At 42.9% G+C, this 25,744-nt stretch overlaps 1 protein-coding gene and 1 long non-coding RNA gene across 3 annotated transcripts; both read left to right on the top strand.

The window, feature by feature from the left end:
- Positions 1–9,249: 9,249 nt before the first annotated feature.
- On the top strand, positions 9,250–13,839 carry LOC133908962 (T-complex protein 1 subunit beta). Of its 2 annotated transcripts, none has more exons than XM_062351215.1 (11): positions 9,250–9,408; positions 9,541–9,597; positions 10,314–10,379; positions 10,523–10,634; positions 10,824–10,952; positions 11,450–11,521; positions 11,862–11,977; positions 12,106–12,182; positions 12,445–12,930; positions 13,039–13,354; positions 13,431–13,839. In XM_062351215.1, exons 2-11 carry the CDS (start codon positions 9,541–9,543, stop codon positions 13,575–13,577), a joined length of 1,578 nt encoding a protein of 525 aa, XP_062207199.1. In that variant the 5' UTR covers positions 9,250–9,408; the 3' UTR covers positions 13,578–13,839. The 2 variants fall into 2 exon arrangements, with proteins under 2 accessions (XP_062207199.1, XP_062207191.1); XM_062351207.1 differs by having other exon boundaries at positions 9,250–9,411.
- A 912-nt stretch (positions 13,840–14,751) lies between these two features.
- Positions 14,752–17,574, top strand: LOC133887649 (uncharacterized). Its single transcript, XR_009903635.1, has 3 exons — positions 14,752–15,027; positions 16,705–16,777; positions 17,499–17,574. It is a non-coding gene; the product is annotated as an uncharacterized LOC133887649 (long non-coding RNA).
- The last annotated feature ends 8,170 nt before the right edge of the window (positions 17,575–25,744 follow it).

Below are 25,744 nucleotides of genomic sequence, written 5' to 3'. Positions count from 1 at the left end.
CACCCCTGCTATTTTCGAATACAAAACTATAAGCACAAATACTGCAGACAATGAGTTAAGCTAGCTTGTGTGTTGCGACATAGAGACCTACTCGAAGGCTAGTCAGGGTCAGGGAAAAGAGTCACTTCCCTAGCTAAGAAACTACTCATGAGCAAACCAAAAATGGAAATTCTAACAGCATGTCAGTACTGTAATGGTCCTAAACCCAGAGTGAAAACAATTACAAAAGAACACTAACACTGTACTGTATATTGAAGTACTAGTACCTTCTCAACTTAAGAGTACACGCTCTTTTGGTAGCTACTAGCCAGTTTACACACCTTTCTCCTTTACCATCACTCTCCTACATTTACTCTTGCTCAGTTACTCTCCTATGTATGAGCGTCACTCTCCTGTCTTCTACATGATCTTGGATGGCAAATGAGAATGCATTCTCTAGAAAGTTCATTACTTGTAAGTGTTAGAGATATATTGTGATATATTGTGTCGGTGTAATATCCCTATGTTATAAGAGGTTATTTGCATATTGCTCACATGTACATGTATATATACTAACATATAGTCTCCATAGAATACAAGTTAATATTCCTAACAATAGTATTAGAGCTAGGTTTTCTTTTGGAACGTCGCAACTTGTCCCAATCTTAGCCACATCGTCGGCCTCCCCCGTCTCTCTCTCTCTCTCTCTCTCTCTCTCTCTCTCTCTCTCTCTCTCTCTCATCGCCCCCGTTTCGATCTGCCACTTGCGGCTCGCTTCCTCGCCCTACCTCCCCACTGGATCTACCTCACCATCATGTGCTTTGTCTGCCATCGGATTGATCTGCCATCACTGACCCACCTCCCCGCCCCCGGTTCAATATGCTGTCACCGGCCCACCTCCCCATCAGATCTCCCTCGTCATTGCTGACCCGCCTCAGGTCCCTGCCTCCTTGCCCAGATCACCAACACCATCTTCACCGCCGTCAGCTGGATCTGCCTTCCTCGGGCTTGGATCCGCCGTTGTCGTCTCTGTCATCGCCGTCGCTGAACTTGACGCCATCGCCGGTGGTCACCTGCTCCTATCGCTTGATCGCTCTCCTTCCCCTCTCTATCTCTGCTCTGTTCTCCACATACAGAGTTGTGCGGCTAAAGGAGTAGCAAGCTAAAAAAATTGCAACATCTACTGCCTTTCTTTGCGCTCTCGCCATCGCTCACCGCTACTCCTCTACGCTCTTGCCATCACCACTTATTCACGATGTCTTCCTCTTTTGTTCAACTATTGAGATCTTGTGTAGCATATGTGCATTCACATGTGTAGGCTTCGTCTTTTAGGTGTGATATCTGGCGACATTCCTTGTCCGCCTTCACCCATTCTTTCGACGGAGACTGTGAAGCCTTCCATGGACCAAGCAAGCAAAGTAGCTCCTGAAGCTGTCACAATTGCCTATGATAAGGTTGTCTCCGCCTACCAGGATGTCTTGGAGCTGTACCGAGATCAGTTGCCTGATTATGCTCACTGGATGGATGATGATACTCATGTAGAGTCCATTTTGGTTGCTAATATCGAGCCTCAGTTCTCCTATGAGATTATTGAGTTTTCTACTGCCTTTCAGATGTGAACTCATCTTCTTCAAAATTATGAGCCTTCTGGGGATGTTCTTTACATGTCTGTTGTTCGCCAGGAGCAGTCTCTTCAGCAGGGTGATACCACTGTTGATATGTTCTACGCTCAGATATCGGTAGTGTGGTGCCAGTTGGACTCTCTTTGCATTGTTGATTGCCACTCATGTAAGTGTTGTTTGAACCTTTGTGCTGAAAGGGATTTCTGTTGCCTCTACGAGTTCTTGACTCGTCTTCGTCCCGAGTTTGAGCAGCGTTGTGCTTAGTTGCTTGCACGTCAACCTTGTGTCACACTTGTGAAAGCCCTTACGGAGATGCGTTTGGAGGAGACTCGCCTGCATAACTCTGGACTGCTGCCACTTCCCTTAGTGTTGTCTACACCACCGCCTGCTCCTCGTGTCACTCCTTCACCTTCTACGGCATCCTCATGTGGTGGTGGTCATATTGCTCACCTGTACATTTACATATATTGGCCTATGGCCTCTATGAGATCCAACTTGTTATTCCTAACAGTAAGATCATATCCATCCTAATACAAAAATATCTTCACAATAGAAAGTTTGCTACAAATATTTATGTACCACAACATATATAACGTATATGTTGTCTGCACATTCGCGATCAGGATCCTTACCACATAAGAAAATCCTGTGACTAGCCTTCACTGGTCGCGGGACAGGCACTCCTCCCCGGCGGATAGGTCATGGCCGGCTCAGAGGTGTCGTGTCCTGTCCCATAGCATCAAACGCTACAAGACGAGCTCGCAGGCGTGTCAGGCTACTTCACAAGCGCGCGTACGAGACCGGTGATGGGACATGGCAGACCAACTGACCGGGGTGAGGTAAGCGTGGAGGAGTCCAACGGATGGGACGAGCTCAGCAAAGTCATCAGAGCAAGAGGGGTACTTGCACTGTCCGTTATAATAGCCTAGGGGTGGAAGGTTTAACTAGGCATGAGGCTACTGCTTTTGTACCTGTTTATAAGTTCTCACGAGAGGAGGACCTGGCTTGTAAGCAGGAGGATAGAAGAGAGGAACCGGGCAAAGCGGTGTATCTCGGCAAAAACTCATCTTGTATCAGTTCATACTAATCGCCAATAAACACACAGAACGTAGGGCTATTATCCTAAGGAAGGTCTGAACCTGGATAACCATATGTGTTCTTAAGTTCTAGCAGATACACACCCGTCTAAGATGTTGATCACACGTCCGTTTTCTGGTACATCCTAGAATTATTGTCTGGGATTAACTCACAACAAGCTTCATCTGGGGATCCATCGCTCCATGCTTCGTCTGAAATTTGGTGTATTGGTCGGAATTGTCCAGAGTGATCACAAAATCGGGAACCTGTGATACCAATATTGTGAACAACCAGGTAGATTGAGAATCGGGAGGGGATTGGAAGATATAATTCGGGAGAGGCAAAGGATTATTGCGGACGAAGGCAGATGTATTGAATCGAGGAAGAGTTGTTTCTTCTATTATCATCGGTACCTAACGGATTTGGGACAAAGGTATTGATAGACTCCAAAAACCAAACTCTTTTTGTGAGAAGGGGAGCGAGAACAGTAGCCAGCCGCTCACACCACCAACACTCCAGGAGGGATTGTGCGCAGTGGAAGTGCAATCCCATCCCAATAATCACTACCAGGTCCAATCAGCTCGATCTGTTTATCAGATATTTTTGTCATCAGTGCCAAGTGTTCAGAGGAATGTCTCTGATGATCAATGTCGTCTCCATGAACTAGTGCTTTCATGTTCATCCATCTTTTCATTGGGATGCAATTTCTCAGTTGCTATCTTGTCAAAGTTCAACAATTGTCGTAGTGGTGATATGCTTGGGTTAGTAATTGAGTAAACATGCTTGTTTTGAATAAGGTGATTCATTTGGAGATTAAATCTGTGTTATCATAGTTTTTGTGACTTTGAGTTTCTAGGTGCATTCCATGTTTACTCTATTCTTTTGGATAGATGCATTATCGATTTAATCCAACTACTATAATGGACTAGATGTTACCACTTTCCTTCTGGTAGCAAGTTGCTAGTTACCACTTCCATGCCATGTTGTTTTGGATGTTGTGTGTTTACATGTGTTTTGTGTGAAGATTTTGGATGCTGTGTACGTTGATGGCTACTATATGTGTTCTTTATTGGTTCCTTAGCTTGTTTGTTCATTTAGGATGTGGTTGCTTATTTTCAACCTTTGTTTTGAGTATTGTGCTCCCATATTCATTTGATCTTTTGGATGTTTCTAGGATGCATCTATTGTTCATATAAGCGGATGCACCAGTAACATTTAGATGGTTGCTTAGAATTTGAAAACTAATGCGAAACTGAGTTGGTACTTAACAAGATGAGAACTTCATAGATGATTTTGGTAGCCCTGTGATGGTTATTTGAATTTTTTTTGCTGAACCCTGCTTTTCTTCAGTTTTAGTTACAGCTAATTACTAAAGCAGCTTTAGGTTTCGGCTCACCAATCACAGAACACAATTACAAAAGCAAGGTTCATGCTACTTGTGACTTGCAGGGTTTCAGGCCAGCTCATTTGATGAGTTCTGAGGTGGCAGGCTGCTCATTTGTTCTTTCCTTGTGAATTACTCAAATGATGATTTTAAATGTTGATTTTTCTTTTAATCATTCGGAGTACTAGAGCTGCTTATAGTAAGTGCATGTTCATTTTTTTTTCTTGTTCTCAATAGGAAAAAAAGGAAAAAATGCGGACGGACGTGAGCGCACATAGGATAGTAAGCAGCGAGCGGTAGGCAGACAATACTCATCTGGCAAATGCGGACAGTGAGGAGTGGGAGGCAGAGAGTACTTGTTGAGGGGCAAAAGTGAAAGAAAACGGTTTAGACATGTCAAACAACATGTTTTCTTGTATTATTCCTACAGTCCTCTAATGTCATGTATAAATGGTTGGAGGGAGTATAAGAATCCTAAATTATTGTTTTACCGTGAATCTAACAATCCAACTTTTGACTGATACACATGCAGCTAGACACCCACCATCTTTTAACAATTCAACTTTTGCAAGTTCTGCAGCGCGACGCCCACCATCCCAGGGGCAGCGCTGGTGCGGGTGCCGACGGTGAACCAAGCAGAGACGACATCAATGATCTCACCGCTCGCTCCAAGGAGTCGTGTACCGACTATGCACAACGTCTACGCAGCAGCTCCTTGGGTTTGGTGTGAACACGAGGATTGATCGGTGAAATAAATAGGACTCCAGCACAATTGTTGTACCTATTTCCAGAACTTAACGAGACTAGTATAGACAATTGCTGCACCTGTTTCCATAGTTTGACTATTTTTGAAAAACATATGATAGTCATCAAAGTCATAATTCACAAAGTTTTTATTTAAATCAATAGGTAAGCATCTGAGATCAACTAGTTTGATCCTGTATAGGTACCGGCTCATAATGTCGGAGACAAATTGATGGTGGCAAATATAAAATGAGAGAAGGTCCTCACTCTTCAGGATAAGCTACTGTAGCATTTAGGCTCCTAGGTAAGTGGTAAGTGTTTTGATGATTAATGACAATTATATCATTGTGACTAATGCGTATGTTTTTTTAAGAAATTCAAACTCTTTAATTCACAATGATTGAATGGTTTTTTTGGTCCCTCATGAAATTCTATTGATCAATCAAATGATTTTTACGTCAAGATTAAGGACCTTTTAGTTCTAAGTGTCACAAGAGAATGGATGACACTTGGAGTAGTTATATGTCATCTTTTGTCTTTTGACTGTACTATAAAGTGCGCTAAGTGTTATAGCTTGACCTAGTTGAGTCGAGACATAGTTGGATACACACTTGCGAAAATCTAGCACTAGGTAGCTCAAATAAATCCATTAGTGAGAAGTTGAGAAGTTAGAATTCAAAGTCGATTGAATTGGACGAGTTTCAGGAAGTTTGTTCTCACCGGATTGTCTGGTGTAAGAAGGATTTTTACTCACCGGACTATTTATCTTTTCCGAGAAGACTTCAACTGAACTCACCGGATTGTTCGGTGATGGAAGGAACTATACATCGGAGCATTTAACAGAAGAACTATTTTTCGGAGAAATGTGAAGTTATATGTGCCGGATTGTCCGGTGATCTGAAGGGTTCATACACCAGACCATTTAACAGAAGCTCGGTACTTTTGGAGAAAATCAGAGTTGAACTGACTGGATTGTTCGGTGACTTAAAGGAGTCATCACCAGACTATTTAACAGAAGCTTCATATTTTCGAGAAAATAGAGTATAACTCACCGGACTATCCGGTGATGCTATATGGAAGAACACCGGAGCATTTTGCAACGACTACTGACAACTATCAAATCAGCAGTCTGAAAAAGTTAGCTCATCGGATTGTCCAGTGTTAATAGAGACGTGTGCACCGGACCAACCGGTGTTCATAGAAAAAGTGAGTGGTTGGGCAACGGCTAGATTTGGACCTCTAGCTTATATATACCTCCTCACTTGATTTCATTCGTCTCTCCTGCAACCCAGAAGAATTCATACACATTGTGTGTCATCTAAAGGCAAGGGAGAGCACTTGAAGTGATTTGCAAGTTCTTAATTGAAGATTAAGGACCCCATTAGTGCTCTAGAATCAAGTGAACCAATTAGCTTATTACTTTTGGTGGTTGGCAACACCTAGACGGTCGTGGAGATTGGAGGTGTTCTCGGTGAGCTCTTGGATGTCTTGTGGGAGCCCCGGGAAGCTCGTGTACTTGGTTTGATACCCGTCAATCCGGAGATGGAGAAGTGGCAATCACTAGTGAGCACTTGAGTCTCGGTGACTCAAGGAGGAGCGACATCCTTGTGTTGATACTTCAACAAAGATTAGTGGAGAGTGCCAACTCTTCGATACCTCGAGAAAAATTCGGTGTCCTCTTTCCCTACTCTTATTACATTCCGTATTTTGCTTGTAGCATTTCTTTCATGGAAGTTTCAATTCCGCACTTTACTTATGTTTTATATGCTTGCATGTGTGTTATTACCTTTCTAGTTTGCTATGTCGTCTAGTTGCTTTCTAGGCTAAGGTTGCTTCTTGTTCTAGAAATTGGTAGTTGATTTAGTTTTAAATTAGTGCCCTATTCACCCCTTCTAGGGCCATTAGATCCTTTCAGCTACATATAATTATCTTATGGAAGGCCATAAATACCTCTCCTATACTGAATCAGCAAGAGATCAACTGATGGTCTGCTGGGAGGTCCACATATACATATCCTAGGGCCCATGGGTTAATGGACATATACCCACTCCACCCATGGGTAGTGGTTTTACCTGTTAACATACACATATGGATGAAAAGTGGGCAAGTGACCTATACCTGATCCCTAACGAAGTAATTACTTATCGGGTTTGGAGTTTCAAGGACCCATTGCGATCTCTAACTATGGAGGAGGAGGTTGACAGTGGAGAGTGGAAACCTTATGATGATAACCAATAATGTGGGCATGCATCCTTAGTAAGAGGTGATAGTTGGTGAGGTACTAAGGTGGGAGGATAACAGTCAGTGGGAGATTAGGTAGAGAAGTGGCAGGGAGAAGTGAGACTTCCGAATATGAAAACTTAGGATGAAGCAAAAGACAATAGAAGTTCAAATAAATAACCTATTTTTAATAGCTTTTGATTGTGGTTTCTAAGAAATAAAAGCATACTTTACTATTACAGAAGGCTGAGAAGACAAAAGTAAATATGGATATACTTTCTCCAAAAACAGACTTCTAGAGAAGTAAAAACTAGTAAAAACCCAAACAAATAGGGCATTAGTCACCTTATGTGGTCGGATGGCTACGATAGACCACTGAGCATGTATATGAGTTAGAAAATTCAAAATATATTTTGAACTGGAGCGTTAGAAGGATATGATGTATTAGATCAAAGGGAAATGAGCAAACGTAGTTGGCCTAAGCATTTGACGAGCCCATTGACTCGTGAGAGCCCTTTAGCTTGGGGATCTTGTTGTGCCCGAGAGGATGAGATTTAGAGAGCCAATGCCTAACCCTGCTAATGGGCTAAAATTCAGACTGAACCCGCGCCAAACTATTTTACCATAGCGCATTCAGTCCAAACCACCCCACCCCACCACTCTACTTGTCAAACCCAATCCAAACCAGACTGTCAACTGATTCAACCTAAATCGCTCCACCCTAAAGTCTATGGTACAGTTTCAAACTGTTTCTAACATTTTCATCCAAACGGTTTGAACTCGTTTGTGACTTCCACCAGGCACCAGGCCAAACATTTTTGTGTCAATCAACTTTCACTAGCTGGTCGGTATTAGCTAGTACCTCTCAAACCCAATCCAAACCAAACTGTCTGCTGATTCAGCTACAGTTTTAAATTGTTTCTAACCTGTTTCATCCAAATGGTTTGAACCCGTCCATGACTTCCACCAGGCAGCAAGCCAAACATTTTAGTGTCAATCAACTTTCACTAGCTGGTGGGTGTTAGCTAGTACCTCTCAAACCCAATCCAAACCAAATTGTCTATTGATTCAGCCTAAACTGTCTCACCCTAAAGTTTTTGGTACAGTTTCAAACTGTTTCTAACCTGTTTCATCCAAATGGTTTGAACTCATCCGTGACTTCCACCAGGCACCAGGCCAAACATTTTTGTGTTAATCAGCTTTCACTAGCTGGTGGGTGTTAGCTAGTAGGATATATCATATTAAATCTGTCCACTTCTAGTTGGAATTTAACTACACATTTCAATAAAGGCCTTCATCAAAAAGTGAAAAAATTAAGTAAAGAAAAATAGAAACTAAAAAGTTAGAAATCTCAAAGTCGCAGCACAGAATAGTGACAATACGCATGGTGTGCTCGGCCCTTGGGTAGCCCAGTGGCAAGAGCACCTGTGGACAAAGTCCTCCAGCGGTGGTGCTCGGGGCGATGCAACAGAGGACAAAAACAACGAGGCGCGTCACTGAGAGCTACGCTGTTCAGGCCCGATCAGCGTCCTCCATGGGCAGGTGGCCCCGACTGATGTTGATCGGTGGCGAAGAGGGGAGGGGGAGCTGTCACCTGCTGCTTCCTCCTATCCGCTTCCACTACTGCTGTGCTCGAATGGATCGAGGAGAGAAGGGGGGGGGGGGACTGTCTCGGTTCTCGGCTCTAGGTTGGTTTGACACTACGAACCCATGGTTTGGAACCGTTCTCAACCTGAAAAATTTAACCCATTCAAAACTAAACCAGCCTATTTTAATTGCTACCCCAAACTGAACCCGTCCAATAGTCATCTCAACCCATTGCCCACCAAACTAAATCAACACAATTTAAAAACCAACCCACAAAAACTAGTTTAGGACCAAACCATCACCAGGTTTACCAATGCCATATAACCTCTTTCATTTTCACTTCAACATACATATTTAAATATTATTAACGTAAAAAAGGAAATGAAAATGGCAGAAAAGTTTTTTTAATAGCAGGGCAAAACCCTATGCACAGTGGCCGAGAAAAAGAAAAGAACAAAACTAATCTCCAAAAAGAATAACAGAAGCATAACTTTGGGCCAGCCATGTGAAGAAAAAGGCCGACACTTCCGTTCCCTTGACCATCACGAACCGGCCCAACTGTTTTCACAAAACACGTTATATGGGCCGCACGAGAACACAACGCCCAACTCGCGAAAATAGGTGGAAAAAAGGTGGTTCACTCGCTCATTCGCCTCCTCCTCCCCCAAAACCCTTCTCGAAGCGGCCGGAGCGAGGGAAAGGAAGCGAGACCCTTCCCCCTCGAACCTAGCTAGGTCACCACGCCGCCGCCGCCTCCCCGGATCTCCCTCCGGTCGCTCCCGCCCTCTCTCATCGGTGGTAACCGCCTTCTTCCCCTTTGATCTGGCCTCCTCGCGCGCTGCAACGGTGTTGTTGCGCGCTCGGGTGCGCCATGGGCTCGCTCGCTCGATGCGTTTCTTACTTGCTATGTGCTTTGTGTCTGCGCAGATGGAGAGGGTGCTCAAGGATGACGCCGTCGAGGAGAAGGGCGAGCGCGCCAGGATGGTGAGGCATCGGCCCTCTCTCTGATCCGCGCGGTTTCGATTTGGGGTTCCGTTATTTCGTTCATTGGTGCTTCCCTAGCTGAGTCTCTGGTAGTTTGTGAAGTACCAAATCTGAAACCTGGTTGACTCGTAGTGGGATCTGTTGGTTGCTTGGACCTGCGAATGCCTTGCTGTTGCGCAAGTAGCGCAAGTAGTTTACTAACTTTTCAGCGTGTGCGACTAGTTTCAAGCTTTTTAGTGGAACACTGAAGAGATGCGCGTCGGAGATGGCTGTGGCAGAGGAAGGAGTGCAATGGAGCTCTTTTGCCTTTCTGTCTGTTTGCTTATGTTCAAATGCTCTGTAGGAGCTATTGTAGTACTTAACTGCTGTAATATTAGCTGAAACTGCAAACAGTCTCATTCAATAAAATGGGATAGAGGTGATTCGTCATTATCTAAAAAAAATTGGTATGAAGTTTTGAGTTCTGTAGATGAGCCTAGCTTCCTACTTCGGTTTCTGATGTGCTGCTAAACATCAGTTGAATCACTAGCTACTATTTTTTTTGGCCTGCTGAAGTATTTGGCAACTTAAAGAATGCACTAATCCGATTTGCACTCTCTAAGGCTAGAATTTTTAAAATGTTTGGGTGCGGACCATAAAGAATGTCATTTGAGTTCTATACCTTTTTCTTTTACAGTTTTCTTATACATTTACCCTGCCATGTCATCTCTTTGCAGGCGTCTTTTGTTGGTGCCATGGCGATTGCAGACTTGGTCAAGACCACATTAGGACCAAAAGGAATGGTATGCATATCTATGAACTACATGCTGTCGCAAATTTGTTAACAGAGAAACCTTGCACTTTAGATGAATGATGGCAGTCATTCACTTATCAGATGCATCTTCTCTTTTTCCCAAATGTGACAAGTAACCTTTTTTATGTCCAGGACAAGATCCTGCAGTCAACTGGCAGAGGCCGGAGTATTACAGTTACAAATGATGGGGCTACCATTTTGAAGTCTCTTCACATTGACAATCCTGCTGCAAAGGTCCTTGTTGGTATCCTTTCATTTGGTACTGCATGATGATAATCTTGCAAAGGTGCCAATAAATCATAGTCGAACTTATATAATTTCTCCAGATCTGGCAAGATATTAGTCTCATGCATTCTCCTTACCTTGTATGATCTGTTTGTTGTACATATATTCTCTCTTTTGCAAATAAAGGTTAGTCCTTAATGAGTGTTAGACATATCGAAAGTTCAAGATGATGAAGTTGGTGATGGGACAACTTCTGTCGTAGTTTTGGCTGGAGAACTTTTGAGAGAAGCTGAGAAGTTGGTTAACATGAAAATTCATCCAATGACTATTATTGCAGGTAATTCTCATTGTTTGAGGGGTAACATGCTTTCAGGCAATTGATATGTTGAACATGGTTCATTTGACATGCCATACCTGAAATCGAAAAGCTTGGTAACTAGAGTAACTAATGGTCCAGATCCTGCTTTCATTAGTGCTTTAGTAATCACACAGATTTGTTACTATGGATTCTATCGGTACATATCAGATTTAAAATCTGAGGTGCAGTTCGCCCAGTTATACTACTTTCGGAATTATGATTTTTCAAATAAGTCAGTACCCAAGTAAAAAACACACACGTGAAGCCATGAAGGTAGTGAGTTAGGGCACTGTTGTGTTGGTGATGACGAACTTCATTGTTTATGTTTCCGTGCCTTCATTTTTAATCGCATTTGGTTTGCCTGGTTTATACCTAGATGATATGTCTATATTCTGGAACATTGTCTGCGAAGCTGCAGGTATTATTGAGGTCAACGTTACTCATCTCTAATGGTTAACATCTTCCCTAAACATTAGGTTTCAGAATGGCTGTTGAGTGTGCTAGAAATGCTTTGCTACAAAGGACCATGGACAATAAAGAAAATACAGGTGAATTGTTTTCTCACTTGTCGTAATATACCTATATTTAAACTTTTTTGGTATGAAGGTTATCTTCCTGGTAGTACTTACGGCATTGGAGGATTTGAAGTATCTTTGTTCTTAACATGAATATACATTTTGCTTTTTTCTCCTGTAACTGTTACTTCCTGGACTACACACTAATATAGGCTATAGCACATAGGTCATGACATTGTTGAAATGCAGTTTGGTGGGGAGTGATTTTCAATCTCATATACAAATCAAGTGCACCTCCTCTTTCATGTGATGTTGTCTCTAGAATATGCCATTGGGCACATTGATCTGACTACAACTTCCTTTGGTGCTGCAGATAAGTTCAGATCTGATCTCATGAATATTGCTATGACTACCCTTAGTTCAAAAATCCTTTCCCAGGATAAGGAGTACTTCGCTGAACTTGCAGTTGATGCTGTCCTAAGGCTTAAGGTTTCCAAATTGTTATTGAACTTCTGCTATTCGTAGGATGATGCTTGAAATCTGGTTTATAGCTATTCAGTCATGTTATTAGAACATTATTCTAGAATATTGATTGATATGTATATAAATGCTGACAGGGTAGCACCAACTTGGAATCCATTCAAATTCTGAAGAAACCTGGAGGATCTCTTAAGGACTCCTTTTTGGATGAAGGGTATGTTCTTTATCAAACTATGTTGTCATTGTTGTGTAAAACTTTCTTCTTCTCTTCATGCTTATCCCAATATTCAATGACCTTTACTGTCTTAGCTTCTAATTATGTAGCATTATCTTCTAAGTAGTTCAACTATTAACACTGCACATTGCTCTGCGAATGCTGAGTGTACTTGCAAACTCTTTTGTACTAACTCTCCAAAGACACAAAAAGGATTATAATACTGCTTTTCCATTCTCATTAACTGATTTCTGTTTTCTAGGTTCATTCTTGACAAGAAAATTGGCATTGGGCAACCGAAGCGAATTGAGAATGCCAAAATTTTGGTTGCAAACACTGCTATGGACACAGATAAAGTTAAGATCTATGGGGCACGTGTCCGAGTGGATTCAATGTCTAAGGTTGCAGAAATTGAAGCTGCTGAAAAGCAGAAAATGAGAGAGAAAGTTCAGAAGATCATAGCTCATGGGATCAACTGTTTCATCAACAGGCAGTTGATCTATAATTTCCCTGAAGAACTTTTTGCTGATGCTGGCATACTCGCAATTGAGCATGCTGACTTTGAGGGCATTGAACGGCTTGCTCTTGTCACTGGTGGTGAGATTGCATCAACCTTTGATAATCCAGAGTCTGTTAAGCTTGGGCACTGCAAGGTCATTGAAGAGATTATGATTGGGGAGGACAGGCTGATTCATTTCTCTGGGGTCGAGATGGGGCAGGCTTGCACTATTGTCCTGAGGGGAGCAAGGTATGTCTTGTTTGTGTAGCTCCTTATCATGTAGGATTACTTCTAATGTTTATGCATTTCTACTTGCCATACCCATACATTGAATACCTATGATTTTGTTGTCTGCAGTGAGCATGTGCTTGATGAGGCTGAGAGGTCCTTGCATGATGCCCTATGTGTGCTGTCTCAGACAGTAAATGACACCCGTGTCTTGTTTGGGGGTGGATGGCCTGAGATGGTGATGGCCAAAGAGGTGGATGAACTTGCAAGGAAGACCCCTGGGAAGAAATCTCATGCTATCGATGCTTTCTCCCGTGCCCTGCAAGCCATCCCAACGATCGTAGCTGACAATGCTGGCCTGGATAGTGCTGAGCTGATCTCTCAGCTCCGAGCTGAGCACCACAAGGAGAACAGCACTGCTGGAATTGATGTCATCACTGGCGGCGTAAGTTCACAGAGACATTTAAGTTTTTTCGTTCACTAGATTTATGCTGTCTGAAACTGGTGATGTGACCTCACAGGTTGGAGACATGCAAAAGCTGGGGATATCAGAGTCGTTCAAGGTGAAGCAAGCGATCCTACTATCTGCGACAGAGGCGGCGGAGATGATTCTCAGGGTTGATGAGATTATAACCTGTGCCCCACGCAGAAGAGAGGATAGGATGTGATCATTTATCAGTGTAGGGGGACGCATGTTACCCTAGTTTTGGGGGTACTATGGTTAACGGTCACGGGTGTTCAAGTTTATCACATTTTCGAGTGTTTTTGGTCCCTAAACAACTGGGATTTGTTATTTGAGGAACAAACATATGTTGAAACAATTTATCTAGGCTCTAGGCTTTTCTACATTCTCATGATGTATCCTTTGGTAGCAGATTATGATGTGCTTGTCTTTTTTTTTTGTCAATTTACGATTGCTTGTCTTGTTTACTGGGATGTGGTTGCAACTTCTGGTGCTGATGATGTCGAATGTCAGGGCCCAGGGTGCCTCTCGACCTTCTATGGTCAGAATATTCGTCATACAGCTTTACATACTGATCCAGTGGCTTAGTGTTCGTTTGGTTGCCTGTATGGTCCTGGTCCTAACTTGGCACTAATACTTGGCGTGTATTAGTGTGCTAGGTGCTCGGTTGGTTTTATGCGTTTCAGCTAGCGTTAGGTGTTTGGTTGGCTCTACGTGCGTTATCTAGCTGAAAAAAAATTGTGTTGTCTAGTTGAAAAAAGATTGTATTTAGTTGTCTATATAAGTATATATTATATAAGATTTAAATAAATTAAAATATGCACAAATTGATTGTACAATATTTAGATAAATTTGTGTATGTTTGAATTTGTTTTAATTCAAACTAAATTAAAAAGAGAATATCATATGAAATGATAAAAATACATATAAATGAAGTATTATAAATGAATATATTTTTTACCAAATAATTTAGGATTAAAAATATTTTTATAAATTGGTACATCATATGATAAGAATATTAGTGAATTTTTCTGATTTTTAGAAATTAATTTGAGACATAAAAAATCATTAGAAGTTATAAAAATATGTCTTTTTAGACAATTTTAATTAAATACTGGTTTAGACTTTTTATCAAACTAATTAAAATAGGTTGCTAGTGAACTCTAATTTATTTTTAAAAAAACATTTAAATTTTCAAATTACTTTTAGAAAGTTAAATGAAAAAACACACTAACATGCACCTATTGTTGCATCTTAGGTATGTTTAGTTGCCTGTCTAGCACTCGAGCAGCTAACCAAACACGCTCTTACCGTTACCGTTCGCAGTGGTATGTGGGCATGTGCTAGACGTTGATTTTCGAGGCAGGATCCAACCAATTCCAATTTTGAACATTTCGATCCCTGGCTCAGTGACTCCCTGCCCGATTTCGATCCAAGCCGTCTTCTCTCTGCGGGAGGCGGAGGAGCCGCAGGCACAGGCGCGAGGCGGCCGCCGACTCAGGCTGCTCGGCGCTGCGGTTGACCAGGTCGGTGGAGGAGCCACCCAAACGGCGAGAGAGCCTCCCACGCGTCTCTGCTCTGGTCGGTGGTCGTCGAGCCACGGGCGCGGAGGAGGAGTGAACCGCGTGGGCACGATTAATCACCGGACCAAACAGGTAGAGCTCTCGCTGTTCGATCTTTTGTTGCATCTGATAGTAAGCCCATAGATTGCATAGATGATTGCTTCTTTGCGACCACAGTTCGTAGTTTCGCCAAGTAACCCATGCTTATTTTGCTGCTAAAGAGGCTTCGTATTAATCCTGCCCACAAGCCGTTCGAAACAATGCCTGAACGAGCCCCCTTTGAGCATTGTCACTGCTGTTGCCCATGGTTATGCACTGAAGCCATATGGCGGCCTAGGGACAACAACATGCAATACTCGCGCTTCGAAGAGTTTGAATTTATTTGAGTTCAAGGGGGAAAAGAAAAGGGGAAATCCCTTGATCTGCATTCGAAATTTCAAATCTATGAGTTGAAAGGCTGTAACTATTCTCATGGTGCTCGAATGGGAGGGGCCAACTGTCCAATGCCTCTGTTTCCAGCTGATAGGTTGTAGATAGGGATAGCAACACATTAGATTGCAAAGTATTTGGACAGGTCTGTTAAGGCCCATATTGGCCTATACCGTGACTATACATTCACATCAATACTAATAGAGTAATTATCTTCTCAAATCCCCAAGGTTAGTAACATGGTATCAGAGAATTGTTTAGGGTTAAGCCTAATCTAATATACCCTGATCCATTTTCTTTCCATTACTGTTCATCACGGAGACACCATCCTCGTCACTAGGTAGCCTACCGTCGTGGGTCCTAGCCTTTTTTTTTTCCGTCGCAACTCAATCAACCGCCGTCCCAGTTGATCTGCGTCGTGGCTCGTCGCCGCCTATCAGGTCGTCGTCGCGACTTTCTTCGTCCGTTAGGCGGTTGTCGCGGCTGCCTCGCCCTCAGGTCGCCGTCAGCTCGTGACCTGCGGCGATCCATTCGGTTACCATCATGCTCGTTGCGGTCCTCTTCCGGCCGCCTATCGCGGCATTGTCGTCAATCTCCACCCGAGGACGTTGCCCTTCAAGATCCGCCTGTTGCGGTTCACTCGGGGGAGACGCGTCCGTTGCGTGGCTCCACATTGTCTAGCGGCGCCTTCCTCCAACCGCGGCCGATCACCGTGCCTTCTTTTGTTGCAGCTGTCACCCCTGTCCTCTATCGTGGCTGCTTCAACCTGTCATCCGTCCGTCATGCAAGTGTGCATCTGCTGCTTGGCTGGTTGCTGCGAGCCGAGGAAGCCGTGGTACATCTGCTGGTCTTCTGCCTGCCTGTCTTCTGGTGGTGCCAAGCAGGTGTGCTGCTGCTATCTGTTGCCTGTAAGAAGAACAGAGGTGCTGCTGGTGTGCTGCTGAATAGAGGAGGTCTCCATCCATTGCTGCTGCAGGCCCTGGCCGAAAGATAGCTTACGAAAAACTCGTACACCTAGTGAAACAGGACCGAGTCTAGCTTAGGGACTACTACTCTGTTAATGCAGGACCAAACTTGCACCGTGTAGACATGTGTCTGCATGTTTCCTCTTGGCCACTGCAACGCTTGCAGCAGCTTGGATGGGGCCAACCATGCTGGGTTAAGTTGTCGGCCTGTTGAGCATTTCTCATGAACCACGAGTCGTGTGAAGATTATGCATTTAAAATCTTAGATGAAGCCCAAGCCACAGATCAAATTACTGCAGGCGAAATCGTTAGCTGCGATGAAATAAGTATTGTAAGTCGATGAGGAAAACTATTGATACCTGCAGTCAGTTTCCAGGTTACAATATCCCTTATATCATCCGTGAGTGCTGTTGAAACTATTCCAGATTCTTAGGACTCCAAACCCTGAGGTTCGGCACTCCCAACTCTAGTGCGGAGTCTGGCAATATGAGACACTACGCATTATATTCAGCATTTAGATAGGATGACGTTTACATGGTCCATAATATAATTATATCAACAGCCACCAATTTTACAAATAGGAGGCACCGTGCTATGACTGCCATTTTTTTCTACGTATTGCTTGTTTTGTTTGTTGCTTTTTGCACATTAGCCTGTGTATTTTGCTGCATGTCTCGGTATTCCTCACTTGTATGTTGTATCTAGTGCTGTTAGAAGGTAGCATGTTGCTCATATATTGGTTCTTTGCTCTGAGATTTGGTACAGTTAGTGATTGTCAATTGTCATTCATGTTTTCTTGATCATGCACCGTCATGAGAGATTGGGAGATCATTTGTAGACTTGGCAACATGTTCTATTCTCCTGTAGAAAATCTCTAGGACAATAGAACTTTCGCTGTCTTTGAAGGTCAAGATTTACAAGTCTGCTACATGATTCTTTTGCTGAAACCTTTCCTCTCTTTTCCCCCCTTGGAACACAAGGGGTTCGGACATTACTTTGTGTATTCGCTGTTGCAAATTGATTATTTGCTTTAGAATTTTCTTAATATAGGTGTATAGCAAATATATATGTTCAGTAAATGGGATCAATACATGAGTTAGTATATGTTGATGACACTATCAGACCTTCTGTTTTTAAAAACAAATTCAGCTCTTTAGTTACTTTTCTCAGGAACCAGGATTACGAGGAAGGGCAGCAAAGGGCTCCAGAGTGAGTACAGCTGAAGCTCTCATCAAATCCAGCAGCCCAGTCAAGGATAGCGATGGCACTCCGACAAGCACTGCGATGGTCAGAAGGGGAGGTGATGCGGCCAGAGTCAAAGCCATGCTCACGATTGATGCGTCAGACTTCTGGCATCTTCTCCGTTGGTGGTGCCCTTGCTTTCTGGGTGCTTTGCCGCCTTCATTACGGTGAATATTCCTATCCATCCAACTCTCCCCTTTTTAATATTTTTCTGTATCAATTCTATGTATCATACTTAACAGCTGCAGTTGTTGAACTTCCTCAGTCTGTATCAACTATCAAATGTTCAGTCCTTCGAAGCAAATAAGAGCACATACCATTTTGCTGACTCCATATTTGTTCTGCAGGTCCAAGGATAACAGTCCCAAGGAGCCTCAGGTGGGCATCATGCGGAGCAATCTCTATGAGCTCAACATCAGCCTTGCTTGTCCGGCTATTCAGCCCAGAGTGTGAACCGCAGAATATAGCAGCTTATGACAAACATGATCACAAGCCTGAATAGTTTCATCAGGATTTAGGGCCAACCTGCCGAAACCTACAACGGTTTGCTGATTCAGTCTAGGAGACATGTTTTATGTCCTCGTGCAAGATATTTATGCGTAGTGTAGCTTGCGTTGAGGAGTTAAGACCTACTTCCTTTTATGTTTGCTCTACAGACCACCATCGATTTGTCTCTGAAATTGCTCTCACATGTATATCGTGGTTGATCTCTGTCTCCGATACTTGCAAATTGATATAATGCTACTCCAATAAAAAAAAACTAGCATCGTGAACAATGAGTTTCTCATCGTTAGACTTGATGAATGCCATATGTTCCTAAAAGAGTGGAGTTCTGCAACAGGTGCAGAGTAGAAGAAATCATACTGTTTCCTGTGTACGTCTCGGACTACAATCCGAGCTAAGAACTTGCATCCGAATCGTGTTACAATTGCGCTTCATGGACAATATAATATAGGGGTGCAAATTGATGAACATAATAATACCAACTGACCTATTTTATTTTAATTAATTATATTAGTTTTCTAAAAAAATTATTTAATTTGAGAAAAATAGTGTTATTGGTTGAACTAAAAAGGATCGGTGGGTACTTTTAGATTCACTAATTTGCATCTTTAATATAATATGCATGGTTCCTCTTGTACCGTTGTATGGGGGACGGTTGCCGGTTCGTTCCGATCATAGGCTGGTTGGATTGTGTATCGATTTCACACGTCGCTAAAAGAATCTAATGATCCTAGAGGGGAGGGTGAATAGGACTCTAATCAAATCTTAAAACAACTATCGATTTCTAGAATAATGAGTAGTCTTAGCTTAGAAGAAGGAAATATAACTACTCGAGCAAGCAAGCTAGAACACAGAAAACAAATATGCAAGCATATAACTTGAGAGTAAATTATGGAATTGAAACTTGCATGAAAGTAAATGCTAGAAGTAAATTGCAGAATAGAAAGAGAGTAGGGAAGGAGGATACAGATTTTTCCTGAGGTATCAAAGAGTTGGTACTCTCTCCTAATCCTTGTTGGAGCATCCATACAAAGATATCGCTCCCCGTTGAGTCACCAAGACTCAAGTGCTCACTAGTGACACCACTTCTGCATCTCTGGATTAGTAGGCATCAAACCAAGTACAAGCTCTTTTCAGGGCTCACACAAGAAGTCAAAGAGCTCACCAATAACAGCTCTAATTACCACGATCGGCTAGATGTTGTCAACCACTAAGAGTAACAAGCTAATTGATTCACTTGATCTCTATCAAGCCTAAACAACAGCTAGATGCACACTCGTTACTCTTGAAGCACTAACGAAGTCCTTAACCTTCAATTAGGGATTTGGAAATCAACTCAAGTTCTCTCCTTGCTTCTTGATGATACACACAGTGTATGAACTCCTCTGGGTTGCAAGAGAGACAAAAGAAACCGAGTGAGGGAATATATAAAGGCTAGAGGTCCAAATCTAGCCGTTGCCCAACCACTCACACTTTATGTGAACACCGAATGGTCCGGTGAACACACCATTGTACACACCGGACAATCCGGTGAGTAATATTTTTCAAAAGTTGGTCTGCTAGCTGTTAGTAGCTGTTGCCTGCAAAGCTTCGATGTTCTTCATACTACATCACCGGACAATCCAATGAGTTTATTTATCATGCATCGAGACACCAAGTCTGAAAATGCTCTAGTGTATTGCACATCTCAACACTGGACCATCCGGTGCCTTGAACAATTCCTCAGAAAATTTCAACTTGCTGCTAAATGCTCCGATGGTCATCTTCTTTGAACACCGGACAATCCAGTGTACTTAACTTCATTTTTCCTCAGAAAATGTCCCTTCTGCAAAATACTCTGGTGCACATATTTACCATCACTGGACAATTCGGTGAGGTCATTCAGCTTTTGCTCAGAACAGAAATAAGGTTTGGTGAGTACAAGTCCTTCAGCACTAGACAATCCGGTGAGAACAAAAACTCTGAGGCTCATCCAATTCAATCGACTTTGAGCATTAACTTCTTGACTTCTCACCCATGGACTTCTTTGAGATACCTATTGCTAAATTTTTGCAGGTGTGCATGCAACTAAGTCTAGACTCAACTAGGTCAAGCTACAACACTTAGCCCCCCTCTATATTACGATCAAAAGGCTAAAAATGAACATATATCTACTCTAAGTGTCCTTCATCAAATTGTGACACTAAAACCTAGAAGATCCTTAATTTTAACGCAAGTGTCCTTTGATCGTCCAATAGAAACTCATGAGGGACCAAAAAACCCACACAATCATTGCGAACTAAGTTTTTGATTCCCTTAAAAACATACGCGTTAGTCATAATGGTACGATTGTCATTAATCACTGAAACACTTACCACTTACCTAGGGGCCTAGATGCTACAATCTTCCACTTTTTGTGATTGATGACAACACAAATAGGAATATAAAGATATGAATTGAAGAACAACCTATCATCTTTGGCAATTAACGACATATAACAATTAAGCAAGAGAAAGCTTAGAACTAGAGCTACCTATCATACTAGTAGAATAAGAATTAAAATTGAGCACGAAAGGAAACACAATGCAATGACAAGAGAACAAATCAGAGAAAGCCTAGCACTAGAGTAACCTATCATGCTAGTAGAATAAGAATTAAAACTGAGCATGAAAGGAAACACAATGCAATTACAAATGAAACATATCAATTAGAACCAAATAGCTTGTCATTACATCAAAAGCCATGAAGAACCAACATTCTGACCCTAGACTACCCAAGCTCCCCCTAAGACTAAGAACTAGAAAGCTCACTAGCCACTATACTATCTCTCTCCAACACAAAAGACTCCCCTTATCACCTAGACTCTCTCCCCCTTTGGCATCTAAGCACCAAAAAGAGTACACTCCTAGACATTTGAAGCTGGATGAGAGGAGGAAGTCGACGCTACTTCTGATAGTCGTACCTTGAACTGTGAGCCTGAATCTATATCTAAATCTGACAGCTCAACGGTAGCAGGGTCAACAACGGGCTAAGGAGGCTGTATTGTCTCTTTAGGGGCCTCTGAAGCTGTAATAGGGGTGGAGCTAGTAGTGCCGGTACCCTGAGCAGCCATCTCCTATAATGCTATATCGAGCTCCTTGAAAGTAGACTGAACAACAGGTGGAGACTGAATGGATAGCTGTTGAGACGGTACGGTTGGCTATGGTGAGTCCTCAAAATGAAGAGCACCAGAAGTCAACGATGTATAAAGTTAAGGCAAGACTAGCCTCTACGTCATCCCGACAGGCTGAGAAAAGATACCAGTACTGAAGAGTGGTGACAGGTGAAAAGCTGACAATGGTGTACCCAGAAGATCATTGACACTGCTCATGAGAGGATAATGTGTTTGGGCTGGTGCTCGAGGAGATACTGGTAGCTAAAGGCCTGATGCCCGAAAGAGAGAACCAAGACATCCAGATATGAATGTGAACATGCGGTTGTTGTTCTCTCTGTCAGCTTGAAGTGCTGCTAACATGGTCTGCTTCTACTGCTAGCATAGCACGTCTGCCGGTAACTTGGCCTACTGCTCGGCTTGGCATAACATGTTTGCCTGTAACCTCGAGTGCTGCTCGACCTAGGTTGCCTGCTGCCGCTGCATCTACTGAAGGATGAGAACGAACTCTGACAGAGGTGCAGCAGGGGGCATGGAGGGTGCTGTCTCAGGTGCTGAAGTAACTGTGGTCTTAGGAATAGCTTGAGAGGATCCTCCGGCCTCAGCGCTGTGTGACCTAGCGACTAGAGGGAAATACTCGAGATCTGAAGAATCTGAGTCGCTATCACTCAGGTGAAAAGCGTGTGGGAGCTCTGCCTCTGCCTCTGTAAGGGTCTGGTCCTCAGCTGCTACTCTCTCTCTGTTAGTAGCTGGCACCTACTCGTGAGCGTGGAACATCGTACGCTGACCTCGGTGTCTATCTGAAGGTGCTATGGGAGCATATACACTAAAGTGCTTGGGAGACTACTCGTAGGCCTAAACAAACTCTAGGAACCTGACTGAATGTGCAAGCAAATGAGATATGAAATGAGCGTACGACTATTGTCTGGTCATGGTCATCCTCTCTGCAATCACATCCTCAATCTCACATAGGATCAGGCCAACTACGTCAAAGCGTTGGTGAGTGAGTATAGATAGAATCAGCCACTGCTGCAAGCTGGTGATCGCCTCTCCATATCCAATCCTCAGGAGTAGGCTGCATCTCAAAGCCATGTGGTAACGCCTTCGACTCAGGAATCAGCACGTCTGGCAGTCGGGGTGATCCTAGAATGAAAGGTTGTCTGAAGATCAGTCGGATCTCATCGTCTGTTGGGAACACTCCACCAACGAGAGGATGGCGGGGTGGCTGAGCGTGAGGGTGTACTATCTCTTGTAAATATCGAGAGCTCGCCTAAAGACCCAACGCCTCTAGAGTGTTGTTCCTGTAGAGTCTCCAAGTCTCTCACTGGAACATGAATTGTATGAAGTTTCTCTCGGGTGCTATTTAAATTGTGGCATAAAAGACTCACCCAATCCTCCACGTAACGACTCACTCTTGACAATAACTCTGCAAGCCCTAGAATAGCCTCAAAGTGTGCTCTCATGTCCACACCTCCAGTTGCCAACTCCAAATAGTGCCAGTTGAGCTTCTTATGAACGCTCAAGCTGACCCCCCCTCTTGAGGTATGACGCGTGAAAGCTCTCCTGGAGAATCATCCAGAATATAGGGTTGACCCCTCATCCCTCTGTGGGGTGAACCACTCAGCAATCAGCACAAATTAGAGCTTCTTGATCCTCGGGGACTTGTATGTAGTCAAATTCAAAAGTTGAATCTCCCCCTGAGGCTGAGGCTCCTCTGTCTACGCTGTCTGCTTTGTCTCAGACTCTGGCTGAGGCTCCTATCGAGCCCTCTTCAGGCTCTCCTGGTCAGACGGAGTCATAGTCAACCCAGCTGCCTAACGGGTGCAGGTGGAACAACATGGCGAAGACACCTCTCCTCCTCTAATATGTAGTCCTCGCTGAAAGATAGGGGCATCGGTGGCTACAATCGCTCGATACCACTCCTTCTGCTCATTTGACTTCTTTTTCTTGAGCTGCTCGACAGCCTTACCTTTGTCGTGGCGCTCACGACCCATCAAAAAGTTCAAAGATGAATATATGGATGAGCGAGAGCTTCAGGTTTAGGAAATTTGAATGAATTTTGCCCGAATTTTGAGTCCTAAGCATGATTTTGTGGAGAGTTTAGATGAACATGCTAGGAATTCATGTTCGCGACTCTAAATGAGGAACACTTGCATAGGATTGAACTTTAATTGAAGCAACTTGACTCAAATTTTCTTGAATTTGAATGAAATTTCATGGAATTTAAGCAAATTTGTGCTAGGGTTTTACAAATCGAAGGAATCGCCATAGAAGAAGCCTCACCATGATGAATATGTGGATTTGATGACTGGAGGTGAGCTTGCTTGCGACGCTGGTGAGCTATGGCGGCGGTGTTGATTTCTACTGATGACAGCGACTCTGGGTGCTACGGTGGTGGCAGCTACAGAGAACTGCGGCGATGGTGAGGTGCGACCGCGGACTAAGTGGTGGTGCTGGCCGGCGATGGTGGATGGTGAGGTGGCGAGAACGGCAACTTAGTGGCGTGAGAGATCTGGGAAGGAGAAAGCCGACCGAGTGAAGTAGTTAAATGACATGGGGGTCCTGCCAAAAACTCAATCACCGGATGATCTGGCAATAGGCCAAGTGAGCACCGGACAAAGCATCGCTCCATTTAACAGAACGTCTAAAATTTGCTCCAACTCAAAAAGTGAACACCGGATAGTTCGACGATTGAGCATACTAAGGACCGGACCATTTTTGACTTAAATATCCATTATACACACCGGATGGTCCGGTGAGCAAAAATTTGAACCCGCCAGACTATTTTAGACCAGCTGAATTTCTCTGCTGCTGATACAATCACCGGAAGGTCTGGTCAGGCAATCTGAGGAAGCACCAGATAAATTTTCAGAGACCTTAGAAATGCTGACAACCGGAGTGCCGAATGGTCCGTTGAGAGGAAACTAAAGATCACCGGACCATCTGTTGAGAAGGAAAGAATTCAGTTGAACTAGGATCTTGTGCTAAGTCCAAACTTCAAATAATCACTCAACAAAAACACATGTTTGGACCAGTTTGAGTGAAATCTTACCCTCTCAAACACTCATTTTCAAATATTTGCCAAACGGCTATCTTAATAATTTTGAAATAGGCAAAAAAAAAACAAAGAAATGAGGAAGAAAACTCCAAAGAAATGTTTGAGCCATATTTCCTATGAATTCAAAGATTAAAGCTTTAAATTAGCGAGCACATGACTCAATAGACATTAAGCACTTATATTTGTCTAATCACACCGATAGAGGTGTATGTTCACATGGAAAGCTAACAACAATATCAAATAGTGATATTCTCTGTTGTGATCTCTACCGCCAATGCACATGCAATGCATAACATGTGCATGAATTTAAACTTATAGGTGGTGGTGGAAGCGGTGGTTCTTCATTGGTGATGGTGAGGCCCGCAAAATCATTGTCTTCATCATCACTTGAATCATTGCTTAAGCTTTCGCTGGAGACACATTCACCAACAATATATACCTTGCGGGCCTCCACCCTTTTTGTTGAAAAACTTCTTCTTTGAGTACTTGTTTTGGCTTTTCTTCTTGTGCTTGTTCTCATCCTCACTTGCTTCAATCTTCTTGCCCTTGTTCTTACTCTTCTTTTTGGGATGAGGGCAATCATATGACATGTGGCCAAGTTCACTACAATTGTAGCACCTCTTCTTCTTTCCGCTACCAAACTTGTCAAATTTCTTTGAAAGAAATTTGTTCTTCTTTAGATCATAGTTGTAGCCCTTCTTGTTGAACTTAGAGATCATCCTTTTAGTTCTTCTCATGAGAAGAGCAAGATCGATGTCAGAGTCCGAGTCATCATCTTCATCACTTTCACTTGATGATAGAAGCTTGATCTTGTTCTTCTTCTTGTCACTTTTTGCCTTGAGAGCAAAGTTCTTTTTGGTTGAGGATTCTTCTTGATCACCAAATAAGAGCATCTCATGATCTCTTATCTTCCCAACGGTATCGGTGATGATCATGTCATTAATATCCCGCTCATAAAGAAGATATATAACAATATTGTATTATGGTTTAGGAAGCACCATCAATATCTTAAGAATAATATCTCCTTGAGACAATTGAGTTAGTTCAAGAGAGTTGATTTTTTCCACAAGCATATTCATGCGAGAGTACATGTCATTGCATAGCTCATTAGGAAACATCTTGAATTGATTGAGAGTGTTCATTAGCACATGATATCTCTCCTCCCGGATTTTTTAGACCATTCAGGAATTTCACAAAGTCCGATCCAAATATCAGGAGCTAATTCCTTACTCCTCACTCTCGAAAAGACCTCTTCACTAATTTACTCAAATATGACATTTTTAGCTTTAGCATTCCACCTAACTTGTTGCTCGAAAAATGGTAGATTAAACCCAATGGAGGTGGCAAGCCAAACTTCAGGTGAAATCACCTCAAGATAGCTCGCTATGCGAACTTTCCAATATACAAAGTTCTTTCCCTCGAATTTTAGCATGCTACCGCCATTCCCCAGGGTCATTGCTCTAGAATTTTATAAACCTATCA

The sequence above is a fragment of the Phragmites australis genome, chromosome 1 (genome assembly GCF_958298935.1).
Source record: "Phragmites australis chromosome 1, lpPhrAust1.1, whole genome shotgun sequence".
Classification (NCBI taxonomy): Eukaryota; Viridiplantae; Streptophyta; class Magnoliopsida; order Poales; family Poaceae; genus Phragmites; species Phragmites australis.
Note: the sequence above shows the minus strand (reverse complement) of the source record. Positions and strands in the feature narration are given on the sequence as shown.

Bases quoted from the DNA above. Each gene is read 5' to 3' on its own strand.
- LOC133908962 (XM_062351215.1), top strand. From the start codon at position 9,541: ATGGAGAGGGTGCTCAAGGATGACGCCGTCGAGGAGAAGGGCGAGCGC. The intron at 11,522-11,861 runs GTGAATTGTTTT...TTGGTGCTGCAG, and splicing joins GGACAATAAAGAAAATACAG to ATAAGTTCAGATCTGATCTC. The intron at 11,978-12,105 runs GTTTCCAAATTG...AAATGCTGACAG, and splicing joins ATGCTGTCCTAAGGCTTAAG to GGTAGCACCAACTTGGAATC.